Source organism: Ochotona curzoniae, unplaced genomic scaffold (genome assembly GCF_017591425.1).
Source record: "Ochotona curzoniae isolate NIBS_2020 unplaced genomic scaffold, NIBS_Ocur_1.0 contig_1274, whole genome shotgun sequence".
Classification (NCBI taxonomy): domain Eukaryota; kingdom Metazoa; phylum Chordata; class Mammalia; order Lagomorpha; family Ochotonidae; genus Ochotona; species Ochotona curzoniae.
In genome coordinates, this window is record NW_024465023.1 from 29,405,710 (window position 1) to 29,431,322 (window position 25,613).

The 25,613-nt window shown below is 43.1% G+C and overlaps 2 protein-coding genes across 4 annotated transcripts in view; both read left to right on the forward strand.

The window, feature by feature from the left end:
* RPS6KA3 (ribosomal protein S6 kinase A3) overlaps window positions 1-7,168 on the forward strand; it is a 100,242-nt gene extending 93,074 nt beyond the window's left edge. For all 3 annotated transcript variants that reach the window (XM_041000427.1, XM_041000417.1, XM_041000408.1), the window contains 2 exons: window positions 1,239-1,379; window positions 1,938-7,168. In XM_041000427.1, coding sequence (XP_040856361.1) covers window positions 1,239-1,379; window positions 1,938-2,060 — 264 coding nt within the window. In that variant the 3' untranslated portion in view covers window positions 2,061-7,168. The remainder of the gene's footprint in view (window positions 1-1,238; window positions 1,380-1,937) is intronic.
* A 4,605-nt stretch (window positions 7,169-11,773) lies between these two features.
* On the forward strand, window positions 11,774-25,310 carry EIF1AX (eukaryotic translation initiation factor 1A X-linked). The gene is made up of 7 exons (XM_041000438.1): window positions 11,774-12,034; window positions 15,993-16,076; window positions 18,247-18,350; window positions 19,677-19,727; window positions 20,949-21,030; window positions 23,210-23,301; window positions 24,862-25,310. The coding sequence occupies exons 1-7, from the start codon at window positions 12,019-12,021 to the stop codon at window positions 24,865-24,867; spliced, it is 435 nt and encodes a 144-aa protein (XP_040856372.1). The 5' UTR covers window positions 11,774-12,018; the 3' UTR covers window positions 24,868-25,310.
* The last annotated feature ends 303 nt before the right edge of the window (window positions 25,311-25,613 follow it).

Sequence of the window (25,613 nt, forward strand, 5' to 3'; positions counted from 1 at the left end):
TCCAGTCAATTATTCCCATTCAAATGATATCGAATCAATTGTCCTCCTACATTATGCCATGCACATTTAGCGAAGAGAAAGATGCAGCGTGTCTGAAGCGGAGGGAGTAGCACCTGCATCGAGGTGATGATGGTGTGAGAATAGACATTCGGTCTAACTAGTGCAGTACACAGAAAATAGATGAGGAACCCAAACTGTGAAAGGGCTTTGGGGCTTGTGCTGATGTAGGCTTTCTGCTGGTATTAACGAATTGAAACTATTTAGCAATTCAATGATCAGATTTTCATTTTTAAAGAACACTCCATAGAGCAGTAATTCTCATCCATCATATGCCCATTTGGGGTTTTGGCGATTCCACTTCCAGTCCAATTCCTTGCTAATGTGCCTGGGAACGAGCATGATGGATGAAGTATTTGAGTTTCAGCCACCACATGGGAGACGCAGTTGGAGTGCCTGGCTCCTGGCTTCAGCCTAGCCCATCCTCAGTGGTTGTGGCTATTCAGGGAGTGAACGAGCAACAGATAGAGATGGGAGTTTCTGTCTGCCTGTCTCTGCTTCTCTCTATCACTATGCCTTTCAATTAAATAATTTTTTTTTAGAAAGAAGAAATCCAAGGAAAAAGAGCGCCAGAGTACTTAAAGATAGAGAAAATGTGGCCATTTTCATATATCAAAATCAGTGTTAGTGAAAGAGCAAAAAATAGAGACTGAAGTGTCATATTTACCAAATTGCTTTGACCCCAGAGGCTGCTTCCAGGAAAATATGGGGTCATAAAGCTGAGCAGTGTTTACTAATAACAATTACCATAGAAATGGACAATGTTCAGGACCCTGTGCGGTGCCCTAGCAGCTAAAATCCTTGCCTTGTATGCGCGGGGATCCCATACGGGTGCAGGTTCTAATCCCAGCAGCCCCGCTTCCCATCCAGCTCCCTGCTTGTGGTCTGGGAAAGCAGTTGAGGACGACCCAAAGCTTTGGGACCCTGCACCCATGTGGGAGACCCGGAAGAGGTTCCTGGTTCCCGGCTTCGGATCGGCACAGCACCGGCCGTTGCGCTCACTTGGGGAGTGAATCATTAGACGGAAGATCTTCCTGTCTGTCTCTCCTTCTCTCTGTATATCTGACTTTGTAATAAAAATAAATAAATCTTTAAAAAATAAATAAATAAATAAATATTTTTAAAAAAGAAATGGGGGAGGGTAATTGAAGCTTGTTTTGTCCTTATTCTTCCCACAACAGGACCTGGTGTCCAAGATGCTTCACGTGGACCCCCATCAGAGACTCACTGCTGCTCTCGTGCTCAGACATCCCTGGATTGTCCACTGGGACCAACTGCCGCAGTACCAACTGAACAGACAGGATGCGCCACATCTAGTGAAGGTGAGGGGCACCCTCCATGTCCCCCAGGAAGGCAGGCTGCCTTTGACTCCAGCAGAGCCGCTCCATACCCGCTCATGCCTGGTTACAATGTGGAATTTTTTTCCAGTAACTGACGTAGAAAAGCAAAAGTCAAGGGCATGGCAAAAGGTTAAAAGTAAAAACTATTTCAGAATGACTCTTAAATTTCTGTCAGTCTGTGTAAATAAATTTCCTGTATCAGTTAACTCATGCATTTCCCAACTTTAAGAACATAGCTTCCTGACGCTCATATTAGAGGACTGCCAAGAAGAAAACTTGAATCATCCTGGGAGAAGTGAGGACTGCTTGTTAAGTCCATTCCTGTCCTCTCCCATGACAGTCTCCACCCCCGCCACCACATTGGCCTGTGTCGGGAATTGGACCAGTATGATAATTTCCATCATGAACTTAATAATACCTGTATGCATATACATATGAAAAAATAACCTGAAAAACTCATTTTCCAATTCTCTCTGCGTGATTCTGTGATGTCATGTTTGCTCTTACCGTTTCTGTTTGTTTGTTTGTTTGTTTTTTCAGGGTGCCATGGCAGCTACATATTCTGCCTTAAACCGTAACCAGTCCCCAGTTTTGGAACCAGTAGGCCGCTCCACTCTTGCTCAGCGGAGAGGTATTAAAAAGATCACCTCAACAGCCCTGTGAAGTGACCTCAGTGAGCTATTTGGTACCATGGTGTAAGCTGATAGCACAAGTTCTGGCGACAGGTAGCACATATCTGAGAGACACCTGCAAGCACACACTGTCCCAGCTGGTACCCACAATGCTGCTGCTCCTGCTGCTGCTCCTGCTTTCGTCTCTTCTCGCTTTAATGATTGTTAGCAAGGTAGATTTTCCTGGAGCTTCGGATGAAATGAAAATGGAAACATGATGAAGATATATTCACACAATCAACAAGAAAATAATGAACATATGAATACCACCTAAAATACACTGAATAAAGTACTTTACACCATATAGCATTATTTTTATAGGAGATATTTCATGTCCCTTCAATATTCTTTGTTAGTTATAGGGATGGACAGTTTATGTTAAGCACTTAGCTTAAACAATCCGTTTATATTAGCACTGTATCCCTTGTGCCATCCAACATTTTGTATGTTTTTGTAAACAGTTCATATACAGTACATTTCTGTACTGCTTTCTTTAATGTATACATGCCTTGTTTAACTTGGAATCTATTAACCAATTGACTATTAAATCTGGTTAAATAGTTCACCTGAATTAGCAGTATTGTTGGACAACCCTAAAAAATGGCCAGATTGTGAAACAGCTGTTGAATGTAATGCTTTCAAATGTACATATCTTTCCCCATGTCTGTTTCACTGGTTTGTTGGTTGGTTTGTTTCTAAAGTCAGGTGCTCTGTCAGACTAACTTAGAGAGCTGCTACGATAGAGAAAGTTATCATATGTGTTTGGCATGAAATCAAGAGTACATCTCTAAAGTTAGCCCATATACTTTGCAACTCCTTTGGGTTCTTTTTTCCTTAATTAAGGAAGTAGTCCTCACACTTTTAGTCTTGTATCCACACTTAGTATTTGGCATATCATTTGGGATTTTGCCAATTACCTAGAAGGCCTTTAAGAATCGTGGTAAGAGATTGGTGAAGGGAAACTCAGACACAGGTAATTGAAGTCCTAATAGATATAGTTCATGTTTAAATAGATATTCTACATAAACACTAATTTGAATGTAATAAAGGCCACAGGCCTCTATGAAATTGGATTTAAACTTTCTTATTTTAGAGAATAAAACATTCTTGATCAAACAATATCTGTTTGAACCTGAACTCATGGCTAAAGTAGTCTGCGTGAACATTAAGCAACGGGTGTTTTCTGAATTCCTCCTGAGGATTCTGGCCATATAGCACTTCCTTTGATTTCCAAACTGCTCCATTTTCATAATGGCCATTGGGTTAGCTTGGATGGCAGTAGTTGTTACCTATGTCAGTTTGGCAGTTTCCACAATTTAACTGATGAAATAAACTTAAGTATCCATTATAAACTCTATCTTTGCCAAGTTACCTAGTATATATCACCATGTAATGTAAAAGATATATAAGCAAGGAAAGAATAATTTAACTTACCTCATCAAGAATGTACCCAAATAGATCATTCTTAGTCATGTACTAACCCATTCATATCAGAAATCTTTTTTTCAGCCAGACATTTTAACTCTTCCATGGAGAGTATAAAGCCAACAGAGAAAGCAGCTCGCCTAAATGTCTTGAAAGCCAATTGTTATTCCAAAATTTCTCCCATGTAATTGGAGAAGAAGGGGGGCATCTATAAAATTCCTCTTGTCCAGGTGACATAAATGACTGCTGCATAAAAATCCAACCTCTAAATGGAAAATGTATGCAAAGAGAAAAATCAAATCTAGGGAGAAGCTTTTATTTCCCCTTGTCTATTCGGTGTTTCAAACCATGATCTTCTGTAATTCTTTGTCACTTGTTAAATGTTAATGTAATGCTAAGCAAACAAAAATCAAAAAACTTTCCAGGTTTTTGATCCTGTTGCTACTTCACAATTGCTTAAATGTGTTGCCTATAATATGTCTTTGGATTAAGGTCAGCACCATAAATAGGCCCAGTGTTGTCACATTGCAGTATAAGAGGCTGAAGCCCAAATCAAAGACTAGAATCCTTAACTTTTCCCCATTAGCTTTTCTTTCCCTCCCTTGTAACACCATGCTGCCTTTCCTTCGTGGTTTCACCTGACCAGTAACTGAGTTTTAAAAAACAAAACAAAACAAAACAAAAAAAAAACTGGATTCCTTGGGGCAGTTTGCTAGTCATATGGGATATCATTTCTTTCTTTCAGAATCAAATGCCTTTTCTCTCTAGTCAAGCTGCCAGTTTTATTGAAGAAAAGCAAATTATGTGTTTACAAAGCTGAAAATGTTTTGCGTGAAAAGCAAGTTTGTGAACATAATTTATTTCTTTCATCTGTGGTTCTGGTGTTCTCATTGCTTTTGATTTGTAGTGGACAAGAGTGTGCTAGAAATAGTGGTTTTGTTTGATTCATCTTTCCATTCATTTCTCAAAATGTATCTCTTTGTGATGTTGAATTGTGGTAGTGGGGCACCTGCTGGCTTCTCCCCTTCACCAGTTAGTGCTGGTGGTTACTGGGGCTTCTCTGAGGAGGTGTCAGGCCAGTCTTTCATATTTCACTGTGAAAGAATGAACCCATCAGGCCCCTTCTACAAACGTCCTCTTAGTTTATAATGTAGAATAAAATCCAAAATAGAAGACTGCATTTAACATTGCCAGGCACATACTGGGAAATACAAGTTACACTAACCTGGGTTTTCTATTTTCTCTTTGGAGTGATGATGTTAAATTAAGGTAAGTTCTTTGTCTCCTCTCCCTCCCCACTTCTATTTTGAATGTTTTGAATGTTTGAATGATTTCAGCTCTTTGTAATTTATAGAGATGTCTTCTAAATACAGAAGGCCTTTGATTTTGAACAGCTTTTGATATAAGTGCATTTATTCACAAGCAACCACAAAAGTAAAAGTGTAATGAGTTTGACAAGGCATGAAGTTGTGCTGTTAGAGTGGTGTGGTGTGTGGGAAAAGAAACTTGCAAGTGTCTGTGGAGAGTGGGTTTGGTGAATATAGGGTCAATTTTCTCATTTCACATACAGTGTGATCCAAAGAGCAAGTTCAAGTCAACCCAGGCCACACTGACTTTTTAAGAAGTGGCCACTACTAAGGCCTGGGGAGGTGGAACTGTCCAGTTTCCTCTGTCATGTATCCTTGTCCCAGGAAAGATTTAAACTGCATTGGTGGATATAAAGGCTTCACAGAATTCACAGAATGAATGTACTTGGTAGGAAAGCCCAGCCTGGGGTAAAAGAACAAAACCTTCAAGATTTGAGGGCTTTGGTTATACATGTCAGCATGACTTTGAGATTCTCTATTTCATGGCCTTTAGCATTGTCCTAAAATTTTCAGCTCGATTCACCATGTTTTGTAGAGAAAATTCTGTCTTGAGGTATTGAGCATTTAATACGTTGGAAGGTATGTTGGCTAGCTCAGGAACACAAAGGGTTACAAAAGGTCTATGTTCTATGATGAACATGAACAGATATCGCAAAATCCATGACTGACCTTGGTGCTTAAAGCTAGGGGTTTGAATCTAGTCCTGGAGTTCTGTGTCTCCGAAAGGCCCAACTCCCTGTGACTTAACATTAAACTGGATATATATGTTTCAGCCTCTTTAATTCACAGCTAAGTTGACTGAACTCAGTACTATCATTGCAGTTAATGAAAATACTCCTCTTTTCAACCCAAGATTGCTTACGTTTTGCTGGTCTCCCCCAGTGGCCATTGGTGGAGACCAGTATATGAAGGAATGAATTTCTCTTTTCTTGGGACTGTGGTATTCTGCAGAGTCACATTTAACCACTTTGGAGTGAAGAATCTACAGAACGATAATACTCAAATACGGATGGCCAAGAAGAATTTTTGTCTTCAGTGTACTTTATGTACTTTTAACACTGCTGTATTCTTTGTGATCCAGTGACTGGTTCCAATGTGACTGAGTGTTCTCAAAGAACTCGAGTAACTAAGTCAACCTAATTTTCTTAAGCCTGGTATTACTGTCACGCTCATACTTACCACTTTGATTCCAGTCTTGCAACTGTTCGTAACAGAGCATAGCAGATTGGGATGAGAGCCTACTTCCTACCTCCTAAGGCACTTTCTTTTTATTTTGCCATATAACCTTGAACTGCATGATAAGCTGTTTAAATGTCCATGACTTCTCCCAGAACAATTAGCAAAGCATATGGCATTTTGACTAGAGATTAGTGAAAAGGAAAACGTAGAGATTTCAGTTTTAGAGGTGAAGACTTCTTTAGAGCAACATGCCATGTGAGTACAGTGTATGTAAATGCGTATGAGAAGAGAGTTGCTGATATAGTCCTAAGTAGATTAGTTCAATATCTAATGGAAGTGAACATCTTTACTCCTGTTATCACTGTTGTACTGCGTGAACTGTATATTGAGTTTTTCAGACAAGGATTTAAAATAGAATTTCTAAATGCAAGTAAGGGCATAAAGCATAAAGAATTCGGTTTGTGTTTCTGTAAGTGTGGCTTACCATCTAAAGCTTTTGTTTTTTCATTTAAAAATAAAGGCTTCAAGTGTTGCCATTCATTAGCATCCTTAATGATTGTGAGGGATGAGTTTTTAACTCTTAAATTATATATATGTATTAGTTTTATTTTCTCTTGCCCTAAAAAAAGAGGAAGGCATACACCTAAGGGATGTAATTATTTGGCAGTTTTGGCCATGGGGGATATGGGTGGGGTCTACTTAAACAATTTTTAAAAAAGAAAAAAATCACAAATATTTTTCTACTATTATATATGATCTTACTTTATTACTAGTTTCTCTCATGTAAGGCATGCCAGAAGCCCAAATTACCATATCATGAGTTCTTATGTATTGTACCTTTTATTGATGGTATAAATCGCATCAGATGCTTGGCACTGCTGCCATAATTATGAAATGCTTGGATCAAATATCACTGAATAGTTTAAATTGTTTTACTTTAGAATCTAATCTGGGAAATTTGCAAATCATACTATTAATGTGTACTCTAAGCTCTCTCAGATGTATCCATGAATAATCTTGGAACAATATTGCTTGTATTCCTGTCATGGAACAGGTTTTGTAATCTTTAAAAGAAATGAAAATTTATATAATAAAGTTTGAAATAAATGCATGTATGTCACTTTTATCAGATCATTTCCACTATGATTATTTCTTTATAATACATCCAAAGTATTTATACAAGTTGGATTGATAGTATTTAAAACAGAAATATTTCCAAGGTAAGGAGTGCAAAGTTTTGCTGTGCATGATCTTGGCTTGCTCAAAGGTTTTGTCAAATCAAATTCACATAAAAAATAAGTCTTAACATCAAATTGATGAATGATTCAGAGGCTAATCGGGACCGGAGATGACACCTCAGGGACGTCTCACACTGCCCTATTCATTTTCTCTTATGCTGTAGTTTTTTTATTTAGAATTAAAGGGCAAGTTCCTTCTGAGCACAGTGTGTGTGAAGACCTTGATCTAACAAAAGGAGCCACAGATTTTTAAAATGTTGAATTCTTAAAAGATTTATATAAGACAGATGAAAGAGACAAAGAAAAACCTTCCACTTGCTGCTTCATCCCCAAGTGGCCACAACAGCAAGGGCTGGGACAAGCTGATGGCGATTTTTTTTTTTTATTGGAAAGACAGATATACAGAGAGGAACATCTTTCGTCCAATGATTCACACCCCAAGCAGCTGCAACAGCCGGAGCTAAGCCGATCCGCAGTCAGGAGCTAGGAGCTTCTTCTGGATCTCCCAAGTGGGTGCAGGGTCCCAAGGCTTTGGGCTGTCCTCAACTGCTTTCCCAGGCCACAAGCAGGGAGCTGGATGGGAAGTGGGGATACCAGGATTAGAACCAACACCCATATGGGATCCTGGCACATGCATGGCGAGAACTTTAACCACTGGGTTACCACACCGGGCCCTGAACAGTGCCTTTTTTAGACTTCATTGTTTACATAATTTAAGTGAGTCCCTATTTTCCAGTCATCCATACCTCATGAGTTCAATTACTTGATCTTAATAAAAGCGATTTAGAAAGAAGAACATTTTGTTTCCTTTCCTCATATAAGTATAGTTACCCTATTTCAGAGGACGATCGGCTCAGGGCAGCAAGGGAGTGGGTTATCTACAGCTGAAGTTAGCACTTCGCAGATTGATGCCTTTTAGCAGCTTTGTATTATGAAACTACAGACAAGGTGGCTTAAACAATGAAGTTGTTTAAGAGGCTAGAGGCTGAAGTTCAAGATCAAAATGCTTGTGGGTTTTTTTTTTTTTTTTTAATTTCTTGAGAGGCAGAGTGCCTGTATGCTGGGTCTCTCCCCCAGCGTGTCCACAACAGCCATGATGGGAATAAGGGAGTCAGACACTGGGTCTCCAGGTGGGGGACTTGAGCCATCACTGTTGTTTCCCAGAATGCACAGCAGCAGGAAGTGGAACTTGGGTGCAGAACCAGGGCTTGAAAAACAGCCCTGGGACATGGGATGCCGACGTTCCAAGCAGCTTCCAAAAAGCAAAGTCAGATGTTCCAGCCCCAGCCTTATTTGAATCCAATCACTGTTGTAATGATATGGGGGATTGAGGTGTGGGGGTTGGAGGACACTCCTCACACCAGATCATCTGGTTAAGGATGTCCACTTGGATTAATAATCAATTTACCTTTTTTTGAAATTTTTATTTGAAAGGCAGAGTTAGAGAAGTAGGTAGGGAGAGAGATCTTCCATCTTCTACTTCACCCAACCCCCCAAGTGGCTGCAACTGCTAGGGCTGAGCCAGGTAGAAGCCAGGAGCCTGGGATTCCATCTAGGTCTCTCATATGGGTGCCATGGTCCAAGAATTTGGACCTTCTGTTGCTTTTCCAGGTGCATTAGTAGGCAGCTGAATTACGGAGGAAGCAGGATTACTGCTGCCCACATAGGATGTTGGCATTGCAAGTGGAGGCTTAACGCACTATGCCACAATACTGTCCCATATCAATTATCTTATAATCCACCAAGGCACAACTACGATGCAGGACTCACTAGCCTAAAATCAAAGTATTAGCAGGACTGCAACACATTTTCAGGGCTCTAGAGGAAGTTTCCTTACCTCTTGCACTTTCTAAAGGCCTCTTCCTCCACCTTCTAACCAGCAATGATGGGTTGAAACTTCCTAGTGTGCATCTCTGGTCCCTGCCTTCTGCTGCTTCACCTGTGATTAGATTTGACACACTTGAGTGACAGAAAATAATCTCCCTAGGAGAAGGAAAAGTGATGAGCAAATAATTGCCTCTCAGACTGAGGCGGGGCAGGGTAGGTTGGAGAGGCTGCTAGGATAATCTTAACGCAGGCTGGTTCCTCTCCTGGCTGCTTCACTTCAGATCCAGCTCCCTGCCCATGGCCTGGGAAAGCAGCTGAAGATGACCCAAGTGCTTGGGCTCCTGCTACCACGCTTGGTCCAGATGAAGTTCCTGGCTCCCGGCTCCCTCCTGGCTTGGCCGTGGCCATGGTGACCATGTGGGAGGTGAACTAGTGCGTGGAAAACCTTTCCCTCTCTGCATGACGTCCAAATAAATAAAACTTTTAAAAATTACATTTGCAGTTTTAATCACTTATGGCCAGAGGACTCGCATATTCTCAGCTTCCAAGGACATTTCTGTGGTGTAGTAGTCAGCTTGCCGGGATTATCCTGGTGGGTTCTCCAGACAGGCTGACACAGTAGTCCTGTCTGCTGTGGTGATGCTTCTACAGCCCTGTTAATGCCCTTGAAATTAAAAGAATCAACGCATGCTAGAAAAGCTAGCTAAACGACAGGCAGGATACTGTAGAAATATGTTAGCAGGCTTGCCTAGGGATTGGGGCAGACCTAAGGAAACTATAAACATTAAGGCAAAAGGGGGGACTGTTTAGAACAGAATGTATAGGGACGCAGTTAATGGCAGACCAGAAAAAAAAAAAGCTCTGTATACCCAGAGATTAACATGTTAGAAAAGAAGTTAGACAGGAAGTTCAAGACACAGGCCAGGCCCTGATCACCAAAACATAATCAAGTTGAGGGCTTTACATTTTATCCCTTTGAGTCCTTTTTAAATACTTGGTTATTTAAAAAGCAGAGATCTTCATTTGCTGCTTCATTCCCCAGAGACCCACAACTGTCTGGGCTAGAAGATAAACGCCAGGACTCACTCGAACAGAATCCAGAGCGCCCCCACAGGCAACAGGGACTCAGCAACAGCAATGGTCAGCACCTGCTCTCCTTCAAATAAAGATAAATGAAACAGATGCACAGGTTGGGCACTGCCACTGCAGTTACGCTGCCTTACGGGGCACCCGCATTGCATGATCAGATTCGGATCCTGTCCCAGAGTCCTGCTGTTTGCATCCCGGGATGCAGCCCGGCTCTCTGCCACCCATGTGGGACACCCAGATGAAGCTCCTTGTTTCTGGCTTCTGCGTACACCTGTTGTGTGCCTTCAAGGTTAGGTGATCTCTGTTTCTCTCTTTCAAATAACTACAGTAAGTAATTTTTAAAGATTTATTTAGCCAGAAGTTACAGAGAGGAAAAGAGAAAGGGAATCAAAGCCAGGAGCCAGGAACCACCTCCAGGTCTTCCACGCGGGTGCAGGGTCCCAAGGCTTTGGGCCATCCTCGACTGCTTTCCCAGGCCACAAGCAGGGAGCTGGATGGGAAGTGGAACGGCTGGGACAGAACTGGCACCCATATGGGCTGCTGTGGTCGCAGGCAGCTGCTTAAGCTGTTGTAACACAATGCCGGGCCAGAATATGTTTGAAATAGAATAAATATACTTAAAAGTAAACCTATTTTCCCAGCGTCATCAGCTGTATTAGTTGGCTAGGGGTGCCACAAAGTGTTGGCACTCCCTGCTTGTTTCCCAGGCCCATTTCCCCCCGCTGGGCTGGCCTGGTTGTTCAGGAGCTATTCGCTTGGCTTGTGTCTCTGTATCCTCTTCTTAGGAGGATACACCAGTTAGACTGGATCACACTCCACCCCAATGACCTTATTTCAAATTAATGCTCTAGAGATCCTAGCTGCCAATACAGCCAACAATGGTTAGAATTTTCACAGACGAAATTGTGGAGCAGACACAATTCAGGGGCACAATCCAGATAACACGGGGCTTACGTCTCCTTTCCTCTCAATTCTTGTCTTTCCTGTTAGTCTACAGACACCTGCTCAGTGCCACTCATTCGGCCACGTGCTGCCAATCATAAGCCATCCGTGTGCTCTCCTGCCTCATGAGGTGAGGCAGTGAGATAGGAAAGGCAGCACTTTTTAAAAGCTGTTAACAAACGCCACCCCTAATATTCTTGGTCATGGGTGAGCGACCGGAAAAGGTCGTGCGTGCCCTCCTGTCACATTTCCACGTTGGGAGCCACGTTAAAACTGAGCTAACTTTGGGGTTCAATGAGTCAGCAACCTGTCAAAGCGGGAGTCGCGGATTTGTGATAGGAGCCCGGCGGCTGGCAGCAGCAGCAGCAGCAGCGTGCGCCATCAAGTTGCCCGGGACTGTGACGCCACCTCCCGCCCATTTCCTCCGGGGGGGGGAGGGTGTGGGGGGTGAGAGGGCCTCCGCCCCGCCCCGCCCTCCCCCACCCTTCCCCTCCCCCACCACACCCACGTTCTCCCCCCCCCCCCCCCGCCCCCCGGCCGCCAGCGAACACTCCCAGAACGCGTCGCCTCGGCCTTAACAATAAAGGTCGGCCGGCCACGCCTGCGCTGCGGCGGCGAGAGGCGGGCCAAAGCTACGCCGGCAGCCGCGACGCCATTTGCCGCTGCCGAGCGTGGGCGCCGGCGCATCTTGGGAGAAGTCCACCGCGAGGCTCCCGCGCGCACGCCGCTCGGTCCCCCGGCGCCGTGTCGTCCCGCACGCTCCCGCCCGTCAAGCCTGGAGCGCAGCCTCGGACAGGTCGGCGCCGCCGTCACCGCCACGACCACCGACACCAGCACCCACCAGCACAACAGTTAGAAACGGCGCGAGGTCACCGTCACCACCATGCCGAAGAATAAAGGTAATGAGGTCCGCAACCCCGGCACCACCGGGCTCCCGCTCCCTGCCATCGCTGTCCGCGTCGCCCGGGCCGCCATGACCTTCCCGTCCCGATCTCCCCCTCTCCGAGCTGGGTGCCATGCCTGCGACTCGTGCCTTGGGAGGGCAGTAAGGAAGTTACTGGTATCTCCCAGTGTGGTCACATTGGGGTGGAGCCGACGCCATTTTTGTAGGGCCTCCTGTGGGAGAACGTGGGCTGTTGCTTCGCTTTCGCGCCAGACTCAGTAGGCATGAGAGCGACCGGAGGGAGATGTCCCCCGAAGCGCCCCGGCTTTCCAGCTGGGTCCTCGTGTCCCTACCGGGCCTGGGAATTCAGCCCTTAGAAGCAGTGCTGAACTTTAAAGGAGGAATGCTTGCTTTTCGGGACCGTCAGGTGCTTGGCCGGCTTCTTGGTAGGCACTTGTTCGGTATTATTGAGGCCACTCCGCGTCCCTCGGAAACCGTGGGCGAAAGCTAGTGTGTGTGTTTTAAGGTTTCAGCTGTGGCGTTTGATTGCCTTCCATCGCTTCCCAGGGTTTAACTTTATTCCCTCACACCTCCCTCACCCGGGAAAGAACTTGCTCCGTATTCTGCCAAGTTTTCCACTATTGCTTCAGATCATGCATGTGTTGTAGGAACAAAGCCCTTTAAGTTCCCTTCCATTCTGAAGTGGAACGTGCAGAAATGCTCGGACTCTGGGATGTTGGTTTGTGGTTTTCCAAGTGGAAGGCGTCATGGAAGAGAGAGCGAGGCACTCCTGAAGAAATTTCTTTGTGTAGATGCAGATTGTTTTTACCATTTTCTAAAACATCACTATCTTTTCTCGAGGCAACTTGAGCTAGTGAAAGCAGGAGAAAGAGCACTGTGTTGAGTGGCAGAGGAGGGAGTGAGGCGGTATCTTCTTTGATCATCCGCCCTGGGGACCGCTGCCCCCAACTAGGGCTCCTGTGTTTCTTTGTAGCTGTTGCAGCTCACTGCCCCTCAGGGTCCTGGGAGTCCTGTGCAGTACCCAGGTGACACTGCTTTACAGATCACACTGGTAGTAAAGGCACAATGATGCACATGGTATTTGGAAAGCCTTGGAGTTCGCTTCTAGTCTGTGCAATGCCTTTTTTTTTATATAACATCCAGGGTAGCTTATTCTCTCCTCCCACCCCCCCTCCCCGATTTTGGTGATGCTCTAAAGGGCACGAGTAGTATCTGTCTTAATCACATTGAATGGCTGGGACTTGACACTAAGAAGATGCTCAATAAATATTTGTTGGACCATGTCATTTGTCTTGTTCACTCCACCCTTACTTAGGTAAATAACAGGGTCCCCTTTGTTCCAAAGGAACAGGGCTTCTGTACTAAGATACATAGTTGCCTGATCGTTGCAGTAATGTTTATCATGAGAACATTTGGAAATGATCAGGCATACAAAAAAATAGATAATACAATGAGTACCTAGGAATCTATTACTCTGAAGTTGAAAATTGGGAATTGTGGCACAGTGGGTAAGCCACCGTGTGCAAGGCCAACGTCCTGTGCAATTAGCAGTTTGGCCTACTCTGCTTCCTGTCCAGCTGCTCGCATGTGCCCCTGCCAGCCCTGGCAGAGACCGAGGTACAACCCTGGGATGCTGACTTCCTGCTGGCTCCCACACTGCCACGCAGGGAGTGTACCAGCAGCTGCAAGAGAGGGCTCTTGTCTCTCCCTTGCTCTCTGTGAGTCGGCCATTCAAATCAAGAAATATTTAAAGAAGGAAAAAGTAGCACCAGTTGTGGTCATGCCCTCTTTGTGCTCCTGCTTTGACTCTCGCAAAAGGGAGCACCCTTGCTGGGCTCAGGGTTTCCTCATTCAGACACAGGTAAAACCCAGTAGGCTTCTTAATTGCCTTTTTTCTTTTTCTTTTTCTTTTTTTTAAGAGGAAGGCTACTTTGCAGGGACTCTGAATTTTATGAATTGAAACTTGCTGATATAGAAATAAATTCACTTTTTCTATTTTGTTCTTAGTTGGAATGCAAGATGCCCTGTAAATGTAATGTGATGATTGTATAGATGCAAACATTCCCATGAACTATGTGTTGGATGAGTTGTACTTTGAACTGATTCTGTGAACTTATTTCCTCTACAAAATCATAGAAACCTGTCCTCAAATTGAAAAAAGAAAAGGCTCTCATGGAGCTCTTGGGATAGTGTTTCTTATTTTGAAGAACTTAACGACATATAATTTTTAAATAACCAAACCTTTGGGCTATTCTTGGTTCATTGTAAGACTTTCAGGTATATAATCAGTGAAGTTATGCATGATCCTGGCCTCTGGTCTGAGCTTCTGATGTTGAATATTCCAAGAAGGCCTTAATTCCGGGGCCAGGAAATTGTAGAGTCCCCATAACAATAGCTACATCAGTGGGAGACATCCCTAGCAGAGAGTGGGGGTGCTTTAAATAAGACACTAGTGGTCTGTCTGTGTAGTATTTTTGTTTCTTTGGAAGGAGGGAGACAGGTGTTTCAGAAGCTGCTTCCCTCCCTAAGCCTTCCGCAGCAGAGGCTAAGCTGGAAAGCAGAAGCCACGAACTGCCCAAGCACTTCCTGTGTTTGGTGCCTCATGTCAGCTGGTTCACTCCCCAGGAACTCAAATTGGAGGCTTGGACAGGTCTGGCAGAAGGCCAGGTACCTCAGGCTTGGATCAAGACTCAGAGCCTGGAACGGATCCCATGGCCTCCCTCATAGGACAAGAACATCCTGATAGACCCAACAGATGTCTTAACCACCATAGGTTGTTTAGTTGTTAACTTCGTGAATCCCTTAGAGCTTTGCTCCCACCTTTTAGACTCTGGAATTGGAACAAAATAATGTTGAGGGCAAGAAACAAAAAAGGATTAGGAGTGAATCTTAGGTGAGTATCTTGGGAGCTTCAGTGAACCCAATTGGCAGGAATAAATGATTGCTGTTAACTGATCCTACGACGGACAAGTCAAGTTTTGAATAGAGATTACAGTGCTTGCACTGTCCTGCTACCGAAAGGTTGCAAACCACAGTTCTGTGCAGTCACTGCTCACTTAATTTGTGCAGACCCCTAAAGGGAGCTGGCATTCAGCAGGCTGAATCCCAGCTACTCCACATCTGTGCACCTCCTTGCCGTGAAAGATGGCCCAAGTCCTTGGGTCCCTGCACCCACATGGGAAGCCTGGTGAAGCCTCTGTCCCTGGCGTTGGCATGAGTCATCCTTGGACGTGTGACCATTTGTAGAGTGAATCGGTAGATGGAGGATCTCTGTCTCCATCTACCCCACTAACTCTGCCTTTCAAATAAATTCCTTAAAAAGCTTTTTTCCCCCTTAGTATTGGAAAGGCAGAGCAGATTTATGGAAAGGAGAGACAGATCTTCCATCTGCTGGTTCGCTCCTCAAGTGGCCACAACGGCCGGAGCTGATCCCATCTGAAGCCTGTCTTCTATGTGGGTGCAGGGTCCCAAGGCTTTGAACCATCCTTCTCCGCTGCTTTCCCACGCCACTAGCAGGGAGCTGGATGGGATGTGGAGCAGCCAGAATACGAACCAGCATACTTGTGGGATCCTGGCACTTTGAAAGTAAGGACTTAGCCATTAAGCTATCGCTCTGGCTCCAAATAATTAAAATCTTAAAAGCACCTGAGACTTCAATTTTGATAAATATGTGTGGGGTTGTACTCTTTTGGAAAGATTGGGTGCTGAAGTGGAATATTTTTCTGTGTAACAGTATATGTTACCTGCTGTTTGCTGTCAGCAACATCCCAAAAGAAATTCCAAGAAGGATAGAAAGATAACATAATTATGCTTAATGTTGGTAGTTGTAAGCTCACTGTGAATAACTAAATTAGGTGAATTTTTAAATTTGATTTTTATAAGCCTTAATTTAGCCTCTTTTCACACTGTGTAGATAACTAATATCTTCCCTTCTCTTTTTTTCCAACTTGTAGGTAAAGGAGGTAAAAACAGACGCAGAGGTAAGAATGAAAATGAATCTGAAAAAAGAGAACTGGTGTTCAAAGAGGATGGACAAGGTAAGTGTTTGAGCGACCAGTTTATCAAGAACCTTCTGTCTGCTAGCTAACTCCTCAAGTGGCCCCAGCAACCAGGGCAGGTCCAAGAGCTGTGTGGGTCTCCCACATGGGGGCAGCAGGAGCCTAAGCACTTGGATTGTCTCGCATGCCCAGGTGCATTGGCAAGGAGCTGGATTAGAAGTGGAGAGGCCAAGACTCCAACCAGGAGCCTGGAATGCCATGTGAGTCTATCACATGGTGGCTCAATACTTGGGCCATTATCTGCTGCTTTTCCAGATGCATTAGCAGGGAATAAGATTGGAAATAGAGCAGCAGAGACTTGAACTTTGGCTTGTATTACAGCATTGCAGTTGACAAGTTAACAAGCAGTGCCACTGCACCAATCCTTTTAAGATGTTTTTAAGCAGTATCTTTTGCTTTTAGCATGGACTTGTGCTCTGTGAATTTATTGTATAAGGGATTCTGTTTGTAATCCTAGTAGTAAACCTCTTGTCCATTTTGCTCTTCTCTATTTTTTTTTTCCTACCCAAACTTCTATATAGCCTTTTTTTCAGTAATCATTTCCTGATCTACTTAGTCTGCACTGGGGAGTGTGGTTTAGACAAAGTTCAGCCTGGAAAGCTATGCTTCATACTTTAAGTATTGGGACTGATAGTGGAATGTTTTGTTAGCAAATGGTGCTGTGCAGTGTATTCAGTAGGCCGTGGATATTGGAAGGATTACTCTGAGACCCTTAAATCTCTTCCTTCTCCAGTTTCAAGTTAACAGCCTGCTACTTCTTGCAAATAACTTGTTACAATTTATGCTTTTCTTTTGTAAGGGCTGGGGCTGGAGCTAGGCACACAATGGTTGGTCGCTGGCAGGAGCCCAGATCCCTCAGCAGTCACCACTGCCTCCCTGGGGCTGCATTGGCAGGAGGATGGAGCTGGAAGGCTGAGCCCAGGCCATAGCCAGCTGCTCTGATAGGGCACAGTAAGGTCTTCACCATCAGGGCAGATGCCCACTCCTTTTATAGAATTTTTGGCAGATTTATTTGTGCAGATAAACTTCCAAAAGTTAAACAAGTCTCTAGGACTTCATCCTTGCCTCAGTTAGCGTTTGTCTTCAGTAGACAGTGCTTGTTCATATTTTCCTGTTTTTGGAAGAGAGGTTTCACCTTGAAGGCTCTGGGCTCACTGTGTTCTAAGTAACTTGAGCCAGTTTCAGCACCATGCTTTCCTGGGTATGCTGGTTAGAAGCTCCTGGCCGAAAGTTTAGTGTTTCGGGGCCAGTGTGGTGGCTCAGCAGGCTAATCCTCCAGCTTTAAGCACCAACATCCCATATGGGTGCTGGTTCGGGTCCCAGCTGCTCCACTTCCCATCCAGTCCCTTGCTTGTTGGGAAACCAGTGGGACCCTGCACCCGCATGGGTGAAAAACAAAGAGTATAATGTTTCACTTGTATATATCTTACTGACTTTCTGAGAATTCTAGAATTATCTTAACAAGATGTTAACTTTTGAATTTCTTTTATTTGACAACTGTACTAAAATTCTGTAAGATGTCCTTCAAAGATTTCTGAGGAAAAGGAGATTCACGGTTGGACAGGGTTTTTTTAAATTGTTTCTTTTTGTTTCATTTTACTTGAAAGGCCGGGAGGGAGACACAGAGTGATCTTTGGATCTTTTTGTCCCAAGGTGACTGCCAAATGCTTAGAACAGTCCAGCCTGCCCAATCCAGTGTACCATGCGGGCGTCAGGCGGCAGCTCTCGCCTGCTGCCCCCCTTAGCAGGAACCTGGGCTTGGAAGCAGCAGACGCTCCCATGTGGGATGCTGGTGTTCCAAGCAGTCTTAACCACTGTGCCAGACACTCAGTGCTGGCCATGCCTGTGAAAGACTGATGCTTTGTACACTTCAGAACAGGCCACCTTTGATTTCTAAAAATAGAGCAGACAGTCATGAAAACAACTACCAGTCTACTTACTCAACATGTGTAATCTCATTAGAACCTTGGTTATGGTTCTGACATTAGCTTGATGTTTATAACTCCCTTGTCTAATTACTGCTATGCATATTTATTCCCATTCAGTATATCTGTCTTTTTTGTCACTCTGTGTGGGTTCTTCAGTTGCTTTTGTCAAAAGTGAACAGTATGTCATACCCTCCTTTCTGCTCTTCCCCCCCCCCCCCCAGAGTACGCTCAAGTAATCAAAATGTTGGGGAATGGAAGATTAGAAGCAATGTGTTTTGATGGTGTAAAGAGGTTGTGTCACATCAGAGGGAAATTGAGAAAAAAGGTAGGTCTGGAAATTTGTTCTTTCTAATGTACAGTTGACTAAAGTGAAAATGCCTCTGCGAATTTTATGTGTTAAGAACCTTGCTTTTTGTGAATTGCTGATTCACATATGTTTGATTTACCTGTAATATTATTCATGACCTTTAGTGCAGATTTTCTGCATCATCCGTGTTGGCAACCTCGTATAAAAGCTTTAACCTGGATCCAGATGTTGAGTAAATGGTAAATCCAAAATAATGGAACTGCTGTGAATCAGTTGGCCTGCCCAGCTTTTAATAGAATGGGAAGCTTGATGCTGGGAAACTGTTCGAGCATCGAGGAAACTTAAAACCTGGTAGATTCACAGGATGTGACTCTTGTCTCCATCTGTTACGGAGGCTGGGGGGTTAGCTGTTAAAAGCTATGAAGATGAATTCTGTTAGGTAAATGTTGAATTACTGTTACATTTTCCAAATGTGATCATGAGTGGGTTGCCTTGTGACGTGATGATTAATTAGCCATCACAGTGCTTTAGCAGATTTATTAAGCATGCTGGTTTAAATAGATATTTAAGCTTGAGGTACTAATTCTTCTGTTTCTTTTGGAAGCTCTGGGCCCTGGGATATGAAGAAAGGGAAGAAGAAAACCATTTTACCGTTGTGTTTTCATGAACTTGACAGTTACCACTTCATAGCTCACAACCACAGAGAATTTGTAAACCAATCATTGTTACTCTGCAATTTTAAGATTTTTATTTTTATTTGAAGGGCAGAATTAACAGAAAGATAAGGGAAGATAGGAAGAGGAAGGAAGGAAGGATCTTCCATCTGCTGGTTCACTCCCCAATTGACTATAACAACCAATGCTGTGCCTGGCCGGAGCCAGGAGCCTGGAACTTCATGTGTCTTTCCCAAGAGGGTGAAAGGACCCAGGAATTTGGCCTGTCTTCTGATTTCCCAGGGAAATGGGCAGAAAGCTGGATGGGAAATGGATCGATGCCATTATGGGATACCAGTGCTGCAGGCCTTGACCTAACCCCTGTGCTGCAGTGCTGGACCCACTCTGGAATCTTGATTTTTATTTTAAAAATATTTATTTATTTATTTATTTGAAAGGCATTTACGGAGGGAGAAATGTTCCAGTTGCTAGTTCAGTCCCCCAGATAGCCACAAAGGCCAGTGCTGGGCTGTGGTGAAGACAGGTGCTCCTCCAGGGCTCCCACGTTTGTGCAGGGGCACCCAAGCACTTGGATCCTGCCCGCTGCTTGCCCAGGTGCATTAGGGCAGAGCATCCAGGACTAGAACTGGTGCCCAGATGGGATGCTTATGCAGTGACTCTTCTTTTATAGGTTTGGATAAATACCTCCGACATTATATTGGTTGGCCTCCGAGACTATCAGGTAATTATCATTTATAATTTTCATTGTTTATTGAAGCCATCTCTTAAGAGCCTTTGAGTGAGATAGATTGTGATCCCAGAAGTTCCCTCCTTTTTGGGATGAGTGTTTTCTGTTTTTAGCTTATGAGTCTGAATCAAAATCTAAGAACTCTTATTCGAGGAAATGCAGCTGAGTGAGTCAAGCTTCCATTCCACCTGGCCTTACAGCCGGCTGGTGGAGGCAGTAAGACAGGTGCGTGAGTAATGGCATGTGCAGGCAGCGCCGGGAGTGTGTGGGCAGTGGAGATGAGCACTTAAAGGGGAAATGGTAGTTGGCCTTTATTATTTCTACCCTGACTCATTGAGTCTGAAATTAATTTGATTTTCCCCTGCAAAAATGTATCACCATGTGCTTATCTTTTTATGGTCCTGATTCTATTTTGATATTTAGAATGTATGTTCCAAAATAAAATAAAAGCCAACACTGGGAGCTTTGTGTTAAGTCGCTGATTATCAACCATGGGTGATTATGTGCTCCAGGACATTGGCAGTGTCTAGAGACATTTCTGATTGTCAAAAGAAAAAAAAAAAAAACCCTGGGTGAGGGGAGGACTATCGCCAGCCACATACTGACACCACGGTGGAAGATACCTGTTTTGAATTTACACAATTCTAATGTTTGTTATCCTCTTTTGCTTAATGATGTGAGAATAATTGATGGGTAGAGACAGCAAGATTCTGAAAGGACTGAGCTTCCCTGATTGTGCCATGCCAGCCAGGGCAGAAGACTCCTGAACTTCACTTTACTTGGAGTCTGGCTTCAGGAGATTCCGATTGACATACCCTAAGAAGCAAGGTCTGTTTCCTGAGGTTGTTCTAGTAAGTTTAGATTTTTAAATTGCAGTGTTTGATCACCCTGAAAATTACGGTCCCAGGAAACTTTAATGTTTCAAAAGACTTGTAATCAAAGGATAATAATTAAAAGATTATATGTACACAGTTCTGACTGAAGTCAGATCTATAAATATCTTCAGCTTATTGTTCATCCATCTAATCATGTACGTATGTATGTATGTAAGTGAGGTTTTTTCAGAGGTTAGGAAGGAACTAAGATTTAAAATATGGAGAAGGCTTTGCAATAGGACAGAGAGATTGTATTTTTAATTCAATCTGAATATAATTTTATGTGGCTGATAATATTTCTATCATGATCAATTCTATACGTTACTTGTCTCCATTTAAGGACAACAAGGCTGATGTAATTTTAAAGTACAATGCAGATGAAGCCAGAAGTCTGAAAGCGTATGGCGAGCTGCCAGAGCACGGTAATGTCTGGGTTACACGAATGTCATCTGTTTAGGTGAACGAATATGGCTGGAATGTTGTGCATTTATTTTTGTACTTAACAGGATCAGTTTCAAGTCGGCCTGCATATATTTTATAATGGTAGATGCTATAAGAAAAAAAAAATACTAGAATTCTGTTTGTAATAGAGATTCTTCTGTTATTGAGTTAAAAGCCTGGGAGTTTGGCTTAGTGTCAGTCAAGGAAATAATGTTTGAGCCTGGCACGGTAGCCTAGCAACTAAAGTCCTTGCCTTTTATGCACTGGAATCCCATATAGGCACCAGTTCTAATCCCAGTAGCCCCACTTTCTTCCAGTTACCTGCTTGTGGCCTGGGAAAGCAGTGGAGGACAGCCTAAAACCTTGGGACCCTGCACTTGCATGGGGAACCCTGACTTTGCTCTGACTTTGAATCGGTGTGGCTCTGACTGCCGTGGCCACTTGGGGAGTGAATCAGTGGATGGAGGGTCTTCCTCTCTGTCTCTCCTCCTTTTGGTATATCTGAGTTTCCAATAGAAATAAAAAATAAATCTTTTTTAAAAAGAAAATAATGCTTCTCTACTACTTGTTTTGAAATTCTATAGATTGTCGGGGTTTTTTTATGTTAAAAAAGAAGGAAAATAGCTACACATTATTCTTTGTTTTTATGGTGTTGAATCCATCATGTCCAAACTCTGTATCCCAAATTTTCTTTTAAATATTTACCTATTTTAAATAAAAAGCAAAGCAAGAGACAGACTATATTCCATCCTCTGGCTCACACTCTGAGGGCCTACAGCTGCTAAGGTTAGGTCCAGCTGAAGCCAGGAGCCCGGAGCTCAGCGCAGGTCATCACTGACCAGAAGCTGGAATTGGGATCAGAGGCAGTGCTTGGGCCTGGGCACCCAGCTGTGCAGTTCAGCAAGCTCAGCCACTAGAACCAATAGTCTGTTTTCTCCCTCCAGGTGCCGAGCTAGTATCGCTTAATTTAAAAAAAAAAAAAAATTCTTTTACTTGAAAGGTAGAGTAACAGAAAGAGATCTGCCATCTGCAGATTGACTCCTCAAATGGCCACAGGAGTTCAGCTCCCCTAATGGCCATAACAGCCAGAGCTGAGCCAATCTGAAGCCAAGAGCTTCTTCCGGGTCTCCTACACAGGTGCAGGGTCCCAAGGCTTTGGACTGTCCTTAACTGTTTCTCCAGGCCACAAGCAGGGAGCTAGACGGGAAGCAGAGCTGCCGGGATTAGAACAAGTGCCCGTATGGGATCCTGGCATGTGCAGGGAGAGGATTTAACCACTGAGCCTTCACACTGGGCCCAACAGTTACTTTCTTGATGTTTCTAATCTTGAAAACACTAAGCATCATGGGAATAAGACTAGCATGTGCTTACTTGCTTTTTTCTTAGTCCCATAATGCTAGCATTTTCAAGATTATAAAAGCTTCAGAATTAGTGTGATGGTAAACTGCCTTACTAAAAATGCCTTTGTGGACCTGATGTAATAGCCTAGTGGCTAAAGTCCTCACCTCATGCACACCAGGATGCCCTATGCTATCAGCAGGGAGCTGGCTTGGAAGTGGAGCAGCCAGGACATAAGCTGACACTGTGTGGTGCTGGTGCCACTAATAGTGGCTTCATGTGCTGTGCCAGAATGCCTGCTGCAGGAGAGCTTTTCTTTCTTTTTTTTTTCTTTTAAAGATTTATTTATTTTTATTACAAAGTCAGACATACAGAGAGGATGAGAGACGAGAGGAAGATCTTCTGTCCACTGATTCACTGTCCCAGTGGGCCACAATGGCTGGAGCTGAGCTGATCCAAAGCCAGGTGCCAAGAGCTTACTCCAGGTCTCCCACATGGGTACAGGGTCTCAAGGCTTTGGGCCGTCCTTGACTGCTTTCCCAGGCCACAAGCAGGGAGCTGGATAGGAAGTGGAGCTGCTGGGATTAGAAATGGCGCCTGCCCATATGGGATCCCGGAGCATTCAAGGCGAGGACTTTAGCCACTAGGTACGCCACTGGGCCGAGAGCTTTTCTTAAAATGAGCATTGCTTCCCTTTTGTCAGGAGGCTGACTTGGATGGGTAGCCTTTTGTGATGCAATATTGGATGTGCGATCCACTTACATTAAGTTGCTTGTTTAATGATGTCTTGATTATATTGAGCGTGTGTGCTTGTCATTTTAGCGAAAATCAATGAAACTGATACATTTGGTCCCGGAGATGATGATGAAATCCAGTTTGATGACATTGGAGATGATGATGAAGATATTGATGATGTAAGTAGATGCACCTCATGTTTGGATTTCCATGAACAGAAATCCACAGAGAAACCAGCTCTTTCCCATAATAGATTCCTTTCTTTCTAATAATGTATCATACTTCCTGTTATGTTCTGAGTCTTACCAAAGGCTGGAAATATTCAGTTTTTTAAGAGAAGTAGTCAAACTCTGACTTTCAGGATTCTTACAATCCTCTTCATGATTTCTCCAGAAAAATATGAATTGTTGTTTTGCAATATGAATGCCAAGCCATAGAAGCATAAATATCTGAAGAGCTAGATCTTAAGAAATTTGGTAGGCGATTGAGAAATACCAGATCGTATCAAAGGAACAGGCCTTCATGATTAATGGTAAAAGAAAAATCTTGTCTCAACTTGTGAAGCATTGGAATTATGACACATGCTTTTTGAAAGCATTGTTAAAATGGAAGCCTATTGCCAATGAGTATGTCTCAATGGGTGTGCCCTTTTGGCAGACTCTTGATTTCTAGTTGGTGTATTTATTTTGAGGCAAGTATTTTTCCTAATAATAAAGCAATAGTACCCACAGGCATGTATGTGCATTGTATTTTTGCTTTTATTATATTTGAATAAAATTCAAAGTTGGTCTTCTAGCAGCATAAATTGACTTAAGTAATTAGGCTAATATCAGAAGTTGGGTCTGTCTTCTCAACCCTCTACCTAAGATGTCATTCACAAGGCACCTTGTATATTATATTCCACTAATGCTTTACAATGCTTTACTTTTACTAATACTTTACAATAGCTAAAGTAGTTAGTTGTTCCTGACCAAGACTGTGCAATATGATTACCGGAGGTTTTTTTTTTTTTTTTTTTATAAAGCCTGGTGTTGGGGAGTTGGGTTCAGGAACCATGTGTGATAGCACCAAGATTGCACAGTGTAACTACGTAGTTACACTGCTGTAACAAGTTGACTTAGGAAGACAATAAGGTCAGATGTGCCCTGTGGTTTTTTTCTCATTTTTAAAATATTTATTTGAAATTCAATTCCAGAGAGGGAGAGAGCTTCAGAAGGCTGCGGTAGCCAGGACTGAGCCAGGCTGATGCCAGGACCTTCGTCTGGCTCTCCCATGTGGACTTCAGAGGTCCCAGCACTTGGGGCATCTTTGGTGTTTCCCAGGCCATTAGCGGGGAGCTGGTATTGGAAGTAGAGCAGCTAGGACACAAACTTGTGACACTTGTGGGAGTCCAGTGTTGTATTCCATGGCATCTCCCTCTGCACCAATACACTGGCCACATATTGGTCCTGTTAGACATCCTACTCGCCCATGTGGACCCCCATCACCAAGCTACTACAAACGTGAAGGGAGACACTGAGCTTTATCCAAAATATGCTGCACAATAGAACATTACCAGTGAGAGCATAAAGATTTGTTAACTAACAGACTAGAATTGAGAAATGCCTGATGCATGAAATTTCTTCATCAGACTAGGCTTGTTTCCCTGATAGCCTAAGGTGATGAAACTCTCCCTCATATGTAGTGGACTGATGGAATGTAAAACTCTTCCTTTAACCTGATGTTTTTCTCCCTTTCAGATCTAAATGGAACTCAACATTTTACATTCCAGTTTTTCTGAAGATTGTCCCACAGTTTGGAATTTGGCCACGACCCTTAAGAGAAGATTCAAATTTCATTAGCATGATTGCAATTTGTTAAGACAGACTGATTTATTATTTTTAAGATGTTTGTTGCTTTGAAAACTGGGTAATGCTCAATAATCTTAAATGGGATATTAAGCGCACCTTGCTCTTTGGATGTAATGGAAATTATGGGTAGAAGACCACATCTGTGAAAGAAGTTGCATCACTACCTTTCCTGCTTTAGCCACTTCCTTTGCGTAAATAGATGTCTTGGATCAGCCATTTGTGTTGTTCTCATTATGGACTCTGCGTAAATCCTGGTTTGGACTAGACTGTACAGTTTTTCTGTATACTCTAGTTACGTAGGTGTTCTCTAGACATTTTAATAAAATGTAAAGGGTACATATTTGCATGTGAAGTAAAAAAAAAAGTCTGTTTTTTGTATTTAAGTAGTATATCGCTATTTTTATACTAATTTTGGTATAATACACATTCTTTTCATGATTTTATTTTGCCCTGAATTTATCTATGAGAACCATTTCTAAAATGTAGTTTAAAAAAATGAGTTTTAATAATTGTGAATTTGTAAGATTAGTAGTTACAGAGATTGAACACTAGGCGGCACACATTTATCCTTGGAAAACTGATGCAGGAAACTTCCCAATCAAGTAAAAATTGATTATACGCATTATGTAAAATATTTTTAC